Raw genomic sequence first — 15,442 nt, forward strand, 5'->3', positions numbered from 1 at the left:
CTGGCTTGTTGGAATGCACCTCTCTTCCTGAAAGGAAGACATTCTTGAATCGGGCCGATTTCGCCTCCACACCCCTTTCATTCCTCACTGTACGACAGTCTCTACTGCCTCTTAGCCAACTGCTTTTTTTTTTTTTGTTTCTGCTTCTTTTTTTTTTTACCTCCCACGCCAAAACGTAGGCATGCAGGGGCCAGAAACCCCACAGGAAAAGGGGAGGCTCAGAGCACTCGGATCACAAAGCAGATTTATTGAATTAGTCGCATGTGGGGCAGCTCTCCCCCCCGCGGCAGAGGCAGGTGTTAGATGCGGGATCCAGAGGGGACGGGGCTGGGTGGGCCTGGTCACTTGGCACGCGGCGCTCTCTCTGGGCGGGGGCGCTGGCTCATCTGGGGGAGCTGGACTCAGGCGCCCCGTGCGTGGAAGAGCATCGCCCGCATCTCACTCCTCTCTGAAACACAAAAGAAGCCAGGCTGGGGCAGGGGAGGGCTTAACGTTCAGTGAGAGCAGCGCCCAGCGCTCAAACTCTCATCCACCACGGAAGAACGTTCTCCAAAGGAAAAATAAAACTCCCAGTGGTTTCCTGGCTTCGGCCTTGGGCTCTGGCACCACGAGCAGCCGTTCCCACCAGACAACGTCCTCTTTCCCTTTCCTCGGCTCCCAGGGAGCGGCCGGGCCCACTCACCGGTACTTTCTGCGGTATTCCTGCAGCGCCTTCTCTGCCACCGTCTCTATAAATTTAGGGTTGTTCCTAGAGACTTCTTCTGAGACCCACACAGTCATGGGGTCCGAGCCAAAGAGCCTCACAGACACCCCAGTGGCACCAGAGGGAGCCTCCGAGTCAGGAGCTCGGGACGTCACCTGGAAGGAAAACAAGAACAGAAGAGCTCAAACGTTATGGTTAAAACGCACGTATTCTGCAACACAAGTCAGGCTTTCAGTAGGGAAGGCCTCCTGTTCCTTCCAGAAAATCTGGACAGCTGACCCCGTCGCTTCTTACTAATCTAGACATCCGTACATCTCAGTGGACAGAAATGTCCCAGTTCACAGACACGCATTTGTGGGGGCAAATGCCATCTACAAATGACCAGCCCAGGGGGCCACCAGAGAATAAAAGTGGTTTCCAAATATTTCCTTTGGGCAATCACTGGCCAGACAGACTGTGGTAGGGGGGAAAAAAAAGAATAGAAAAGGGGGGTAAAAAAAGCATTGCTAGCACCAGAGAGAAGTTTTTATCACTGGCAGAGAACAAGGCACCAATTCATGAGCCTGTCCACATGGCAGAGGGCAGCCGTGCAGCTTTGAGGAAAGAACACAGGCTTCTGGTTTGTTCCTGGCATTGGCACCAAAAATTTAAAAATTTTTAAAAAAGAGGCCAGGCGCAGCTCACTCCTATAATCCTAGCACTCTGGAGGTCAAGGCCGGGGGGGGGGGGTTGTCATTGAGCTCAGGAGTTCGAGACCAGCCTAGCAAAAGTGAGACCCCGTCTCTACTAAAACTAGAAAGAAATTAATTGGCCAACTAAAAATATATAGAAAAAATTAGCCAGGCATGGTGGCACATGCCTGTAGTCCCAACTACTCAGGAGGCTGAAGCAGGAGGATCGTGTGAGCCCAGGAGTTGGAGGTTGCTGTGAGCTAGGCTGGCGCCATGGCACTCTAGCCCTGGCAACAGAGTGAGACTCTGTCTCAAAAACAACAACAACAAAAAGAGTGCAGGCTTTGCAAGCCAGGCAAACAGGTCCAAGTACCCAGGTGAGTCAGTGATCTGTTACCCAACCTTGGGCAGGCTGTGGAGCCTCTCACTTTCCCCATCTGTTAAATGGGCTCGTGACATTCGACTCCCCAGGGTGACAAGGCTGCCAGGCGGCAAGGTACGTCAAGTTTTTACAACTCCTGCCAGGTGATGAATGCGCAATCAAAAGCTTGCACGCCCCCGCCTTGGTATCTTTATCTCATTTCAAGTCTGCGGAGGTGCGTACCAGCTCCGATCACACCTCGAGCCCCCAGAGTGTCAGCGTGCGCCGGGACAGAACTCACCGTCATGACCTGCAGGTAGTACTGGTCCTCGCCCTGGGTGAGGTTAGCCAGGCGGGACACCCAGTTGAACTGCTCGTTCAGCCGGTCCAGCAGGGAGGAGGTGTTCAGCATCTTCCACTGGTAGGACTGAAGCAGGTCGTTGTACTTCTTGGTCAACTGCTCGGCGATCCGCAGGGAGTCGTTGAGCTCCTGCCGCAGCTGCTCCTGAGAGGGGCTGTTGGCCGAACAGTCTGCCGGGGACGGGAGGAACCAAAGGCAGAGGCGTGAAGGGAGAGTTAACAGCCCGCACGGCAGGATCCCCGGGCTGCATCACCCTCAGTGGTGTCCACAGACCGTCTGTTATGGTCCGTGACAAAGTATTTAGTAAAGAGTTCGCCCCAGGCCGGGCGCGGTGGCTCACGCCTGTAATCCTAGCACTCTGGGAGGCCGAGGCGGGAGGATTGCTCGAGGTCAGGAGTTCAAAACCAGCCTGACCAGGAGTGAGACTCCGTCTCTACTATAAATAGAAATAAATTAACTGCCCAACTAAAAATATATAGAAAAAATTAGCCAGGCATGGTGGCGCATGCCAGTAGTCCCAGCCACTCGCGAGGCTGAGGCAGAAGGATTGCTTGAGCCGAGGAGTTTGAGGTTGCTGAGAGCTAGGCTGACGCCACAGTACTCTAGATAGAGTGAGACTCTGTCTCAAAAAAAACAAGCAAGCAAACAAACAAAAAAAACAACTACTATTTTTCTTCCCTTTAGCTATTTCAAAAATATGCAGAGGAGGGAATATCAAATCTAAGAGGAAAAGAGATCTTTGCACACTTCAGAATGGTGACTGCAATCATTTATATCAAAATAAAACAAAATGTTAGGTGTGGCAACAAATAGGATTACTAACCAGAAGCCAGGCTGGAAAGAAATATGTGATCAATAATCTTAACTCTTTTATTGGGAAATAATTGAAAAATAAGAAAAGTCCTTGGAAACAGAGGCTCATTCCAGAAGTTCCCAGCTGGGGCAATGCTGTCCTCCAGGGACATGTGGCAAGTTCTGAAGACATTTTGGTGGTTGCAATTGTTGGGGTGCTACTGGCAAGTAGTGGGTAAAGGCCAAGGATTCCGCTATGCACCCCACAATGCACAGGACAGCCCCCCACAACCAAGAAAGTCCTGGTCCAAAATGTCAACAGTGTTGAAGTTTGAGAAACGCTAGTCTAGAGTTCCCGGGAGGCACAGAGGTCCCAACTGAGCCCAGGCATCCGTACTTTGTTTCTTCTTCCTCTTTCTTCTTCCTCTTCTTGTGGTGAGGCACTGTGTCATTTATGCTAGTCTAGAATGTTCTTACGGGAAAACCCCAAAGGCTTGGTTGTGAACTCATCGACAGCGTCATACGTCAGCCTTGTAAAGCACTGGTATTTATTCTGTGGTGGCTTCTGGAATTACAGGAGTGACGCTGGGGCTAGGTGAGCCGGGCAAACTCACTCGTGTGAAGCAAGAGCAAAGCCACAAGAGTGATAAGCGATTCAGAAGCAGAAACAATTAACTCTTTCCGAGCATGAACGCCCGTGTACCAGGAACTATTCTAAACACTTTTGCAGCTGTTAGGTCAAAGCGGGAACAAGCTAATCAATGACCAAATCCAATCAAACAGAGAGGAACGGCTGAAAAGAAATATTCCCTTTGCCTAGAGGACCAGCCAACCAAAGGAATACTGCCAGGATGCCAAAGTCCCCCGACCGGTGGCCCGAGGCTCCCAGAGGTCCCCAGGGAGAGAACACGGTGGCGCACTGGCTGAGAACAAACCCATCCCAGACGTCTGGGCTCGAATCCCAGCTCACCCACATGGGTAAGTTACTAGCACTTCTAGGACTGATTTCCTGGTAGGGTCGCTTTGAGAAAATGACTAGTCTGTGAAGTGACTAGAACAGTGCCTGATACATGGTGAGTTTTGTTAAATAAAATACACACTATCTAAAGTTTCCTAACCTGCAGCAAAAATGAGGATGTCCACCGTGCTCGGCCTTTGGGACAGAATAACCGGGGAATCAAAGGCGAAAGGCTTTCTCTAGCAAAAGCACAGCAGCTTGCGGACTGCGGGCGGCCTGTGTTCCCCGGGCCGGACGAGGGGCACGTGGAAAGTGCCCCCCGACCCCAGGACACCCGGCACTGTAACCCTGTCCTGCAGAGGACCAGCCCCGCTGTGCGAGGCTCAGGACCCGCCCTGGGCCACAGCTGGGATCTGGGTGCCCGTCCGTCTGGCCCCATAAGGGCGGCCCCAGTGATGCACCCGTGACCCAGGACACAGGCCACCGATGGCAGGGGGCGGTTTGTGGTCTGGCCCCGACTCACCCACGGACAAGATCTCCTGGCACTTCTCACACTGGTCCTTCATCTTCAGGCAGCCCGTGGAGTTGTGGCGGATTTCTCGGCACACGGCACGGTTGTCCTCGTCGCCTTCTAGAGACACGCACGGGAGAAAGTGTCAGGCCGAGGCGTCCAGCCACACAGAGACGGGCCCACTGACCGTCCTGAGCCCTTCCATGCTCCTGCGTGGCCCTTGGAGAGGGTGCTGTGGCCAGAGCAGGACAGAATTTGTTTTTGTCTGCAGACACAGGCCTGTGCTCAAGGTCCCTGCAGATGTCCTGTGCCCCTGGGCTGCGGGTGGCCTCCCCTCCCCCATCTCCATCACAGGCGTCCTCTCCTGCTGCCACAGCCCTCAACGGTCTGCTCTCCGCGGTGGCACCATAACCCCTGCTATTCCGCATCTACCTGGCTCTCTGTTCCTAGAGGGTGTGCTGGGTGGGCAGCACACCCCCGGGGACAGGTGTGAGCCTCCTGACACCACAGAGTCCACTGTCATAGAGGCACAATAAGTGCTTATGCAACTTTATCCATTTCAAGCCAAACCCTGGTACTGGTCAAATTGCAGCGTACAGAAGACGTATCAGCCAACAAATGTCTATTGTGTCAATGAAGGAAATCACTCCTTAAAATTTTGGCTTTTCATATCTACATTAAACTTCCTTTATTCAAAAAATATGCACGGAGCACCCTTTTTATACCCAGCCCTAATGTCACAGCCCCAAACAACTTCCTTATTCATAATATGGGCTGATTATATAATTTGTCACCAACACGTGCACACCTTCCACACAAAGCCCCGAGCTCCCAGGGGAAAGGGCTCTGGTTCTGTAGGACGAGGAGTCACTATGACACCCTTAGCAGTTGCGGGAAGGGACAGGGCTTTCTGGAAAGAGCAGACGCCAAGCCCTGCAGTGTCAGGCTGCACTGGATCCCGCTTTGTCAGTGTGCAACCCTGGACACGGGCCTTTCCTTAGTTTTCGTCCTCTTTAAATGGGGATAAGAACACCTCCAAGGGGTTGCTGGAGAAAAATCAAGATGACACCTGCCACGCCCCCAGCGCAGTGCTGGATATCTAAGGGGTCGCCCCCTTCCTCGGGCGAAGGAGACACCGGTCTAACCTGCTATGAAGTCCATCTGCGGGGGCCGGAAGGCGGGGCTGTGGAGGTCGATTTCCATGGCCTGCTGGGCCTGGCGGATCATGTCAAAGAAGGGCTGGAACATGTCCTGGAAGTTGAGGGGCTCGAACGGGGCGTACGGCAGGAGGCTGCGGGCGAAGCGGGACTTGGGGAACAAGATGTGCGGCCTCCGGTGCAGCAGGTCGAAGGGCTGGTAGTGGGAGATGCCCGGGTACTCGCGCGTGAAGAACTTGTCCCGGAAGAGCTCGTCTATGATGCTGGACGCCTGGCCGAAGTGGTCCTGCATGATGTCCAGCATGTGGCTCTGCTGCCGGTCGCTCTCCAGCAGCGAGTCCACGCGGTCGCCGTTCATCCAGAAGTAGAAGGGCGAGCTCTGGTTCAGGAACTCCTCGAGCTGGGGCGGCCGGAACAGCATGGTCAGGGGAGGCTTGACCACAGCCACAGCCTCCCGTGCCACAGCCTCCTCCCGTGCCTCCCTCTGGGCCACACGGGCCAGGCCGTGCCCCTCGCCATGACAGTCACACGGCAGGTGACCGAAGGCCCAGCTGGGACCGGCCCCCAGGTGTCCCAGCTGTCAGGCCCTTTCGTTCTACCCCCCTCCATGGCGGAAAGTTTGGAGACACCATGAGGCCAAGAGAGCCACAGAGCCTGCCTGTCACTTCAGATCGGTCTTTGGCCACTGATGACACCCGCCCCTGCTCAGCTGGGGGCCACCCTCGGGGATCGGTGCAACTCATTGAGTCCCGACCGAGAGGGGCCCACAGCTGAGGACAGGATCAAGGTCATGTGCTCACAGTTCTTAATTCGTTCCCCTTAAGGGGACACAGGGCTCTGCCATGCCACAAAGGCTTTTGTGATGTTATCCAGCTAATCACTGCTGGATAACACTCTTCCGAGACTACCGTCCCCAACCCTCGGGCCGCTCCCCATCCCAGACCCCTACTGTAAACTGTGCATGGAAGGGTCTACGTTGTGCCTCCTTATGAGAACCTAATGCCTGATGATCTGAGGTGGAGCTGAGGCGGTGATGCTAGCGCTGGGGAGCAGCAGCAAATCCAGATTATCATTAGCAGAGACGTTTATATGATTGTTTCATTACATATTGCAATGTAATAATAATAGAAATAAGGTGCACAATAAATGTAGTGCACTGAAATCATCCCCAAACCATCCCCCTCCCATCTGTGGAGAAATTGTCTTCCATGAAACCAGTCTTTGATGCCAAAAAGGTTGTGGACCGCTGTTTTAACAGACGGCAGATACCTGACCGACATCCTTATGTCTGCACCTGTGCCAGACATTACCAATAGAGCATGGCACTCTAGGCCCCAGTGCAGCTAGCCAGCACTAATCAACTGCGTAGTTCACTGGGTTCCCCTCATTCCCCACTCGGAGCCTCGGCCACACACATGTCCCCTTTCACCTGGTGGCCAACCACGCCCGAGCCGCTTCTGCAGACGCGCGCGTAGAACTTCATGCAGGTCTGCTTCAGGCAGGGCTTGCACTCTTCCCAGAGGGCCATCATGGTCTCGTTGCACACTCCCGATAACGCCTTCAGCCTCGTTTCCGAGTCCCTGGTCTCATTTAGGGCATCCTACGGGAAGGCACGATGAGGCCGGGTGAGCCCCACGGAGATCACAGGCTTCACGCCCTGCGGTCTGGGGGTCCCCACCCCTGCTCCAGCTCAGGTTTCCCTCCTTCGCCCACCCGGAACGTGGATGCTCTCCCCCCGGCTCTCAGCATCCCCGGTGACGGGAGCCACTGCTCTCCAGAGTCCTTCCCGACTCCTGGAACCCGCGCGCACTCTCCCCTCTCGGCCTCAGAGCACTGACACTGCCGCAGGGGTGAGCTCCCACGAGGCCTCAGTTTCTACTCTCGGCTTCTGGTGCTTCAATGTCACTTTCCAGAGCAGGCTGAAGGCTCCCTGAATCTTACTTTGCTGTTGCCGCCTTGGCCCCTGGCATGCAAAGGGAGTCGCAGGCTTCCCAAACCAACGCCTCGCCAACCGCCAGTGCCCTCTAAAGTGCCCTCGACACCTGACCCCAAAGTTGAGTAAGAATCTATACCAAAGAATGCCCCTAATAAGAAATCTGTATGTGTAAATATATTTGTTATAGTATTAGTTTATGACAAAGGAAAATCAGAATCAACCCAGATGATCAAAAATAGAAGACAAGTTGAACAAACTGCAGTACACACAAAGGGCAGATAGCATAGCGTTACAAGGGATGTTTATAATAAGTTTTAAAATTATCATATGCATTATGTTAAAAATTCATAATATTAATGTAGCCACTGTCAAAAAAAGTACAGAGAAACAGAGTAGTAAGAAATAGATCATGTGTGAATAGTGAATTGTCTTTGGGCAAAAGGATTATGGAAAAACTTTTCCTCTTCCACTTTGCTATCTTAAAATGTCTATGAATGAGTGTGACTCTTCAAAAAAAAAAAACTGATGCCAAGAGACGACATGAAGTTTGAAAGAAAGTTAAAGCCGTAACCAGGCGGGCGTTCCCTTAAGTGGCTTCCATAGAATTGTGCTAAAAGAGGTTAGGAAAAACAAAATGAATCCCCTGGTCAATTTGATTTGGAAAACTCTGGGTTAAATGAAGTTCCAAGAGTTGTATTACTGCAGAACTTCTCAGAGCCTTTAAAATGCTTTTCGCATGCATGATGGATCATGAAGGCAGCAGGTGGCTCCAGCTTAGCAGCTCCTTCTTGGGGGTGGCGTGGGAGCATGTTCTTATGGTACTCTTAAGGAGATTACTGATTTTTTTTTTTTTTGAGACAGGATCTCAGTCTGTTGCCCAGGCTAGAGTGAGTGCCGTGGCGTCAGCCTAGCTCACAGCAACCTCAAACTCCTGGGCTCAAGCGATCCTCCTGCCTCAGCCTCCCGAGTAGCTGGGACTACAGGCATGTACCACCATGCCCAGTGATTTTTTTCTATATATATTAGTTGGCCAATTAATTTCTTTCTATTCATAGTAGAGACGGGGTCTCACTCTTGCTCAGGCTGGTTTTGAACTCCTGACCTTGAGCAATCCACCCGCCTCCCAGAGTGCTAGGATTATAGGCGTGAGCCACCGCGCCCTGCCTGAGATTATTGATTTTTAAAATAAGCTGTTCATTTTTAAAATAAGCTGTTTTAGTTTTGTTGCCTCATTAAGCACAGGCTAGCCCTGCTATGTCCACTATTGGACTTAAGGTGTCTCTTTATGAAATAGTCCAGAACTCTAGAAAGACAGGGTCACCCAGCGTGTGCCTGCCCTAACCCGACCGTATCACCCCCACTAGATAAGCTTCTAGAAAGGAGGGCGCCTTCCCCCGCCCCACCCCTCCCACCACCCTAACCAGAGCCTCACTCGGAGCTGCACAGGGCCGAGGTTTAGAGACATCTACTGAAGGGTATCTGGGCGCCAGGCCCTGGGCCAGACTTGGAACAAAACCAGATTCAAGATCAGACCCTGTGAAGCTTTCAAAAGCGAATAAACCTTCCCTATTTCCTAACAGCAGCCCCAGCATCAGCTGAAGCAGCCCTGGGAGGACTGTGGGTCACCATGGCAACCCAGCAAGGCCCCCCGCAACGCCCCCGTCCCCTCCAGCAAGAGGGCCGGGGCAGCGGTGGTCAGCAGGCCCCTCCTTACCTCTTTCTGCTTCTTGGCCTGCTCTAGGACGTGCAGCAGTGACTTGCGCTCTTCGTTGGTTTTTACTATTAGGGACTTTATCTCTTTCACCCCGTTGACAGCATTTTGAATTTCCTTATTAATGTACTTACTCCCCTGGTTGGACATTTCTGCAAGAGAAGGGCAGGAGGTAGACTGAGGCGAGAGGAAGTGATGGCGTGGGGCTGTCACCCTGGAACCAGCTGGAATGATTAGAAAGGGACATTCAGTCCCGGGGCTGCCGAGGCTGGGACTCCCGCTCCCCCACTGGCACCGTCACAACCCCAGCCTCTCCCTGACACAGGTTCCCGTCACAGCCAGACACGGGAGCCAGCGCACCTGCGTCGTTACTCTGGACACAGACCTTTCTGGAACTCAGTCTAACCAGACATTTGTGCTTGGTTGTTCCCATGCACGGTGCCAGGCGATGGGGACGGGAAGACGAGTGAGCGATCGGGGCACAGCCCTGATCCGTGCCAGATGCTACGGAACACCGTGTCACCCAAGTGCCACTCGTCGGGTGCCTGTCCCAAGCGAGCGCGGTGCCAGACACTTCATGTGCATCTCGCGGAACGCTCCGGCACCGTCACCACGCCCACGCCACAGACGGGGAAGAAGCAGAGGGAGGAGGCGCCCAGGGCAGAGTGTCAGCGAGGCAGGAGGAGGCTCTGCGGGTCTGCCGGGCGCTGGCGCCTGCAGTTGGCGACACGGCGTTGCGACCTGGAATTTGCTAAGGGACTAGATCTTACGTGTTCTCACCACACACAGAAAAAGGTAACTGTGTGAGGTGACGGATCTGCTAACTAGCTCGACAGTGATAATCATTTCACAACGTATATGTCTTGCAACACATCACGTTGTACACCTTCTATATATGGTTTTTATTTGTCAATTAGACTTCAATAAAAATGAGGGAAGAGGCCGGTGGCTCACACTATAATCCTGGCACTCTGGGAGGCCGAGGCAGGAGGATTGTTTGAGCCCAGGAGTTTGAGACCAACCCATGCAAGAGCGAGACCCCATCTCTACCAAAAATAGAAAGAAGTTAATTGGACAAAATTAGCCAGGCATCATGGTGGCACATGCCTGTAGTCCCAGCTACTCGGGAGGCTGAGGCAGGAGGATCGCTTGAGCCCAGGAGTTTGAGGTTGCTGTGAGCTAGGCTGACGCAGCAGTCGCGCCCTCTGGCCTCGCCACCTTGCAGCCCTCCGGAGTCTCGCGGTTCTACTTACCCTGGAGCTCCTTGCTGGACACCACCTGGTCTCCCTGGTCTCCCAGGACCTGCCCCCTCTCCCAGGCCATCAGCAGCCCCACAAACAGCAGCAGAGTCTTCATCGCGCCTCCCTCTGCAATTCTGGAAGCCCAGCTCGCCTCTGCGGGGAACAGGAGACCGTCATGGTAACAGCTAGACAGCCGCTGGTTGCCTGCCCAGCCTGCCGCCTGCCTGCGGCAGCTTCCCAGGAACCTGCAGGACTCGGTGCCCTCGGCTGTCCCCTCAGCGGGCACTGCTGCATTTTTATCCCCGAGGAAACTGGGGGCAGAGACCAGACTTGCCACTGACACTTCAAAAAAAAGTGAAGGCGGGAGGTACAGGGAGGGAGGAACTGCAGACGGCCGTGGGGCAGAAGGAACAAGGACGTTCGTGGCAGAGGAGCCAGGCTCCCATCCCCGCCGCCTCCTTCCCCGCAGCAGCTGCATGCGCCTCCGCCTGGCACGCGGCCTCCTTGTGCCTTGTCCAGAAAGGGCGTCTATCATGCCAAACACCGAAAATACCTTCCCGGAGTCACTCCTGCGTCCCTCCCCGTGCCCCCCTCCAGAAGGACCACATCCCAGGCCCAGCCCTGTCCCCTGCAATGTGCACTGCAACCCACCCCCTACCCCTGCAGCAGACCATGGGATTCCCGCACGGAGCCCCAGCACCACTTGAACTGGCTTTTCAAGAGTCTAAGGCAGTAAGAGCCAGCCCCTGGCTTGGCATGGAGATTAAATCCATCTGCATCCCAGGCGAGCAAGCACGTGAGCCCTGAGCTGGGCACTGAGAGCTGTGAATAGAGTAGAGCCAGGAAGGAGGACGCTTCTCCGCAGGGGGCAGAGAGGAAGGGCAGGGTCGGAGGGTTAACGGTGAGGCTGCCCCTTTGCTCTGCCCGGCCCCTTCACACGGCCCGTCCTCTCTAAGCCCACAGCACTGTGCCCTGCCGGTGTTGCCAGCACCACCGGGCTGGCTGCCCTGAGCCAGGGGACATGGGCCACAGCCCGGGTCTTACACAATGGACCCTTTCCCAGAAGCTGAAGTTGTTGCATAAAACAGAATCCCTCCCCTCCCCCCTTGCTTATCTGAGCTCACCCATTTCCCATAACAGGAAGAACCGGGAGGCCCCCCCACCCCCCACTGCCTGCAATGGTCCCCATCCAAAACCTGCTCAGCCCTGAGGGCCCATCTGGACACCGGGTACAACATTAATAAGGAAAGCTTCTCATCAAAGTCATTAGGCACGCACAGCACAGGCGCAGCGTGGGAGAAGAGACGCGGTCAGTGCCTTCACTAAGACGGGGTGGGCGGCTGGATGGGCTCGCCAGGACTACGGCAGTGGGTCACACGGGCTCCCACCCAGCTGCCCACTGAGGCCTGAAATGCGTCCAGTAGGGACAGAGCCTTTGTCACACCAGAGACAAAGCCAGCCAGAAACACCTCTCTGCGGGGACCCCTGGGAAACCCCTACAGAAAGAGGTTCCAACCAGAAGACAGGGTGTTGTATCCCGAAGAACCGGGCAGCAGGGCAGGGCACTAGGGGAGGGGTTGCACGACTCAGCAGCGGGCCCAGGGTCTGCCACCAGGAGCCTGGGGTCCCTGGCAAGCCACCAAGCTCAGAGCTGAGAAAGGGATCATTCTCCCACCCACCCCCTCTGCCTTAGAGGGGAGACTGCAGCCCAGAGCTGACAAGGGGCTCCCCAAGCCCACAGCAAGCTCATGGCAACCCCAGGATGAGAACACAGCCCTCCCAACACCCAGGCCAGTATTCTTCCCTTGCCACAGAGTCACTTAAGCCTCTGAGCCTCAGTTTTTTCATCTGTAGAATGGACCTAATACAGACCTCAGAGATGACTGTATTCTGTAAACATGAGGGTCTCATACCATCATATTAAATTCTGACTACTTCAAAATCGGACCCAGGACCAATCCTGGGCATTGGCAATGTCTAGCGGGCATGTCTGGAGAGCGGCAGGAAACTGAAGCAGGCCCACAGAGGCCACCTGCGGTCTCCCCTCCCCTGAGTGTGTGGCTCTGCCTTGGTGAAATGATCAGCTACCTTTTAAAGCGCTTATGAATTACGAGGCGGGCTTGTTCTCACGCTGGTTCTGAGTGCGAATTTGCTTTGCTGGCGAGCTCGCAGGGGAGGTGATGCTGCTGGCCCAAGGACGGCGCCAGAGCAGCAGCTGCACAGCTGAACCGCCCTGTCCCCCCCCCCCCCCCGCCTCCCAGGCACCTGGCCACCAGCCACCCCACGGACAAGCCACGCGGAGGCCAAGGCCCTCGAGTCCCCACCACTACGACACAGCTTCTTTCCCCATAGGGAGGCTTAAACCACCAGGCCTGGCTGCTTTGACCTGAAAAGGCAGGCCCTGGGAACAAGGCGGCTGTATGGGACAAGGAGGAGGAGACAGACGAGGATCAGGTGGACCTGGAGGGGAGCTCTGCTCCAGGCACACCCTCCTGGGAGCCTGAAACTCACCAGCTTCCCAAAAGCACACCTGCAAAGCCAGAAATGTCCCAGCAAGGCCGGGCTGGGGGCTTAGGAACACCAGCAACAATGTATCAAGAGCTGTGGGAAGCACACGGGGACAAGCCAGCAGAGTCGAAAACCCAAAGCCCTGGCTCCTACCCAACTGCCTCCCCATTTGGAGAAAACTAAACCAAAAGGAAAAACGAGAAAAGGAGTCACCTGTAATCACCCCACCCAAAGGCAAATATTGACACTGGTATACTTCCTTCCATCTTCTTTGCATTTTTATATCATCATATCCTTTGCACCCCCATCCTCAAATATTCTTTGTTTCTTTATTTATTTTTTTGAGACAGAGTCTCGCTTTGTTGCCCAGGCTAGGTGGTGTCATCCTGGCTCACAGCAACCTCAAACTCCTAGACTCAAGCAATCCTCCTGCCTCAGCCTCCCGAGTAGCTGGGACTACAGGCATGCGCCACCATGCCCAGCTAATTTTTTCTATATATATTAGTTGGCCAATTAGTTTCTTTCTATTTATAGTAGAGACGGGGTCTCATTCTTGCTCAGGCTGGTTTTGAACTCCTGACCTCGAGCAATCCACACGCCTCGGCCTCACAGAGTGCTGGGATTACAGGCGTGAGCCACCGGGCCCGGCCTCAAATATTCTTTAAAAGCACATTTTTGTGGCTGTATAAGATCCTACTTTCTGGCCAGGTGCACTGGCTCACACCTATAGTTCTAGCATTCTTGGAGGCCAAGGCGAGAGGATCATGCTTGAGGTCAGGAGTTCGAGACCAGCCTGAGCAAGAGCGAGAGACCCATCTCTACTAAAAATAGAAAATTTAGCCTGGCAACTAAAAATAGAAAAAGTTAGCCAGGCATCGTGGTCCGTGCCTATAGTCCTAGCTACTTGGGAGGCTGAGGCAGGAGGATCGCTTGACCCCAGGAATTTGAAGTTGCAGTGAGCTATGATGATGCTACTGCACTCTAGCCTGGGCAATAGAGTGAGACTCTGTCTCAAAAAAAAAAAAAAAAAAAAAAAAGATTCTACTTTCTGATGTACCCAAGTTTATTTTACCATTCTCACAAGGTTAGGCATTTGAGTTGTCTCTAATGCCCCAATATTATTATAATTTACATTCTCAAGAGCATCCTTTTACAGCAGCTATTTTACATTCTGAAATTTCTAACCTCTCCCTTTAAGATAATAGTAATAATAATCAGCTTATTTTTTTTTACTAGGTCCAGAAATTCTGGAAGGCCAAGGGCCTTTGGCTGTAATCCCGGTTCCGACACTTATTTGCTGATTAGCTGGAGACAGTCCTAAACCTCGCGGGGCCTCAGATTATCATCTGTAAAATGAGACAGCGGTATCAGACATCTGAGGCCTGATGGAGTTTGTGCGACTTTTCTCTGCTGCACGTTGAGTGCATTAGAAAGCAGAAAAAGTAGGATTTAGGTGGTTGCAGCATATACTTAAATCCATGACATCGCACTGAGAAACACACTATGAGAGAACTAGAGAACTCGGAAGAAAACAAGATGACTGGTGCGCAAGCCGGCAGCAGCAGCACCTGAAGGATCAGCATCCTCTCCCGGGAGACGGTGCGGCACCCTCCCCCCGCCCCCCACCCCCACCCCTGTCCGCAACCTGCTAGCTGGGGCCTCCCGCAAGGCGCCGCAGGTCTCCAGGGCTCAGTTTCCCCAACTTTGCAAAAGCAGGGGCATTACACCTGTCCTATTTACCCCCATGGAATGGTGGCTGGAGCTCAGTGCACGCAGAGCCCGAGTCGCAGGCTGCGTCCCCCCGCCACCCCGCCGCAATTCGCCCCGGCTCAGCTGCCCGCCGGTGGCGCTCCCGCCACCTCCCTTCCCAGGCTTCCCCGGCTCCACCTAAAGTGCGGGGCTATGGCGGCGACTTGTCATCGCTCCCGCCCGGCTGCCACCCCCGCCTGCCCGTCTGTGTCCGCGCAGGGGCAGGGAGACGGGCCATCTCACCGGCTTGCAGCACCCGGCGCCCGCGCTGCTCCTGGCGACGCCGCGTGGAGACACGGCGAGGCGCCGTATTTATAGCGCTGGGCTCGCGCACACCCACTTTGGGGCTGGCTGCAAACCTGCGTGACTCACGCCCAAAGAATGCCCCGCGATGCACCGGGAGCTTTCTGGAAGCGGGGAGGTGGGGGGCGGGCGCAGCACCGGGCAGGGGCGCCGAGGGGGGGGCGCGTCGGCAACGCGAATGGCCGCCCTGGTTCCAGGGGACGCAGGGGTGCGGCCGCGCTCCGCCCCCCGCCAGCCGGGCGCCCCTCTCCGTAGGATTGGAGGGGTCCGCTGCGCCCCTGGCCCGGTCCCAATCCAAAATACAGTACCACGGTTCCCCGCCCTATTGAACGTTAACCTTTCACGCGGCACAGGCGCCACTTCTCTTAGGACATTGAAATAGGAAAGTGTCGGACAGACATGGGGAGGCTGGGTTGTGCTACAAAAGACAACACAGGGGCACTGAAGTGCAGACTCCGAGACCATCGCGTGGCGGTGGGT

The 15,442-nt window shown here is 54.6% G+C and overlaps 1 protein-coding gene across 2 annotated transcripts; it reads right to left on the bottom strand.

The window, feature by feature from the left end:
- Positions 1-227: 227 nt before the first annotated feature.
- Positions 228-15,010, bottom strand: CLU (clusterin). 2 transcript variants are annotated; one of them, XM_012775374.3, is made up of 9 exons: positions 14,903-15,010; positions 10,415-10,555; positions 9,165-9,313; positions 6,944-7,114; positions 5,503-5,914; positions 4,370-4,477; positions 2,037-2,266; positions 683-858; positions 228-448 (listed from the first exon to the last, which is right to left on the bottom strand). In XM_012775374.3, the coding sequence occupies exons 2-9, from the start codon at positions 10,515-10,517 to the stop codon at positions 439-441; spliced, it is 1,359 nt and encodes a 452-aa protein (XP_012630828.2). In that variant the 5' UTR covers positions 10,518-10,555; positions 14,903-15,010; the 3' UTR covers positions 228-438. The 2 variants fall into 2 exon arrangements, with proteins under 2 accessions (XP_012630828.2, XP_012630827.2); XM_012775373.3 differs by lacking the exon at positions 14,903-15,010 and adding an exon at positions 11,061-11,175.
- Between the last annotated feature and the right edge of the window lie 432 nt (positions 15,011-15,442).

Source organism: Microcebus murinus, chromosome 24, assembly GCF_040939455.1.
Source record: "Microcebus murinus isolate Inina chromosome 24, M.murinus_Inina_mat1.0, whole genome shotgun sequence".
Classification (NCBI taxonomy): domain Eukaryota; kingdom Metazoa; phylum Chordata; class Mammalia; order Primates; family Cheirogaleidae; genus Microcebus; species Microcebus murinus.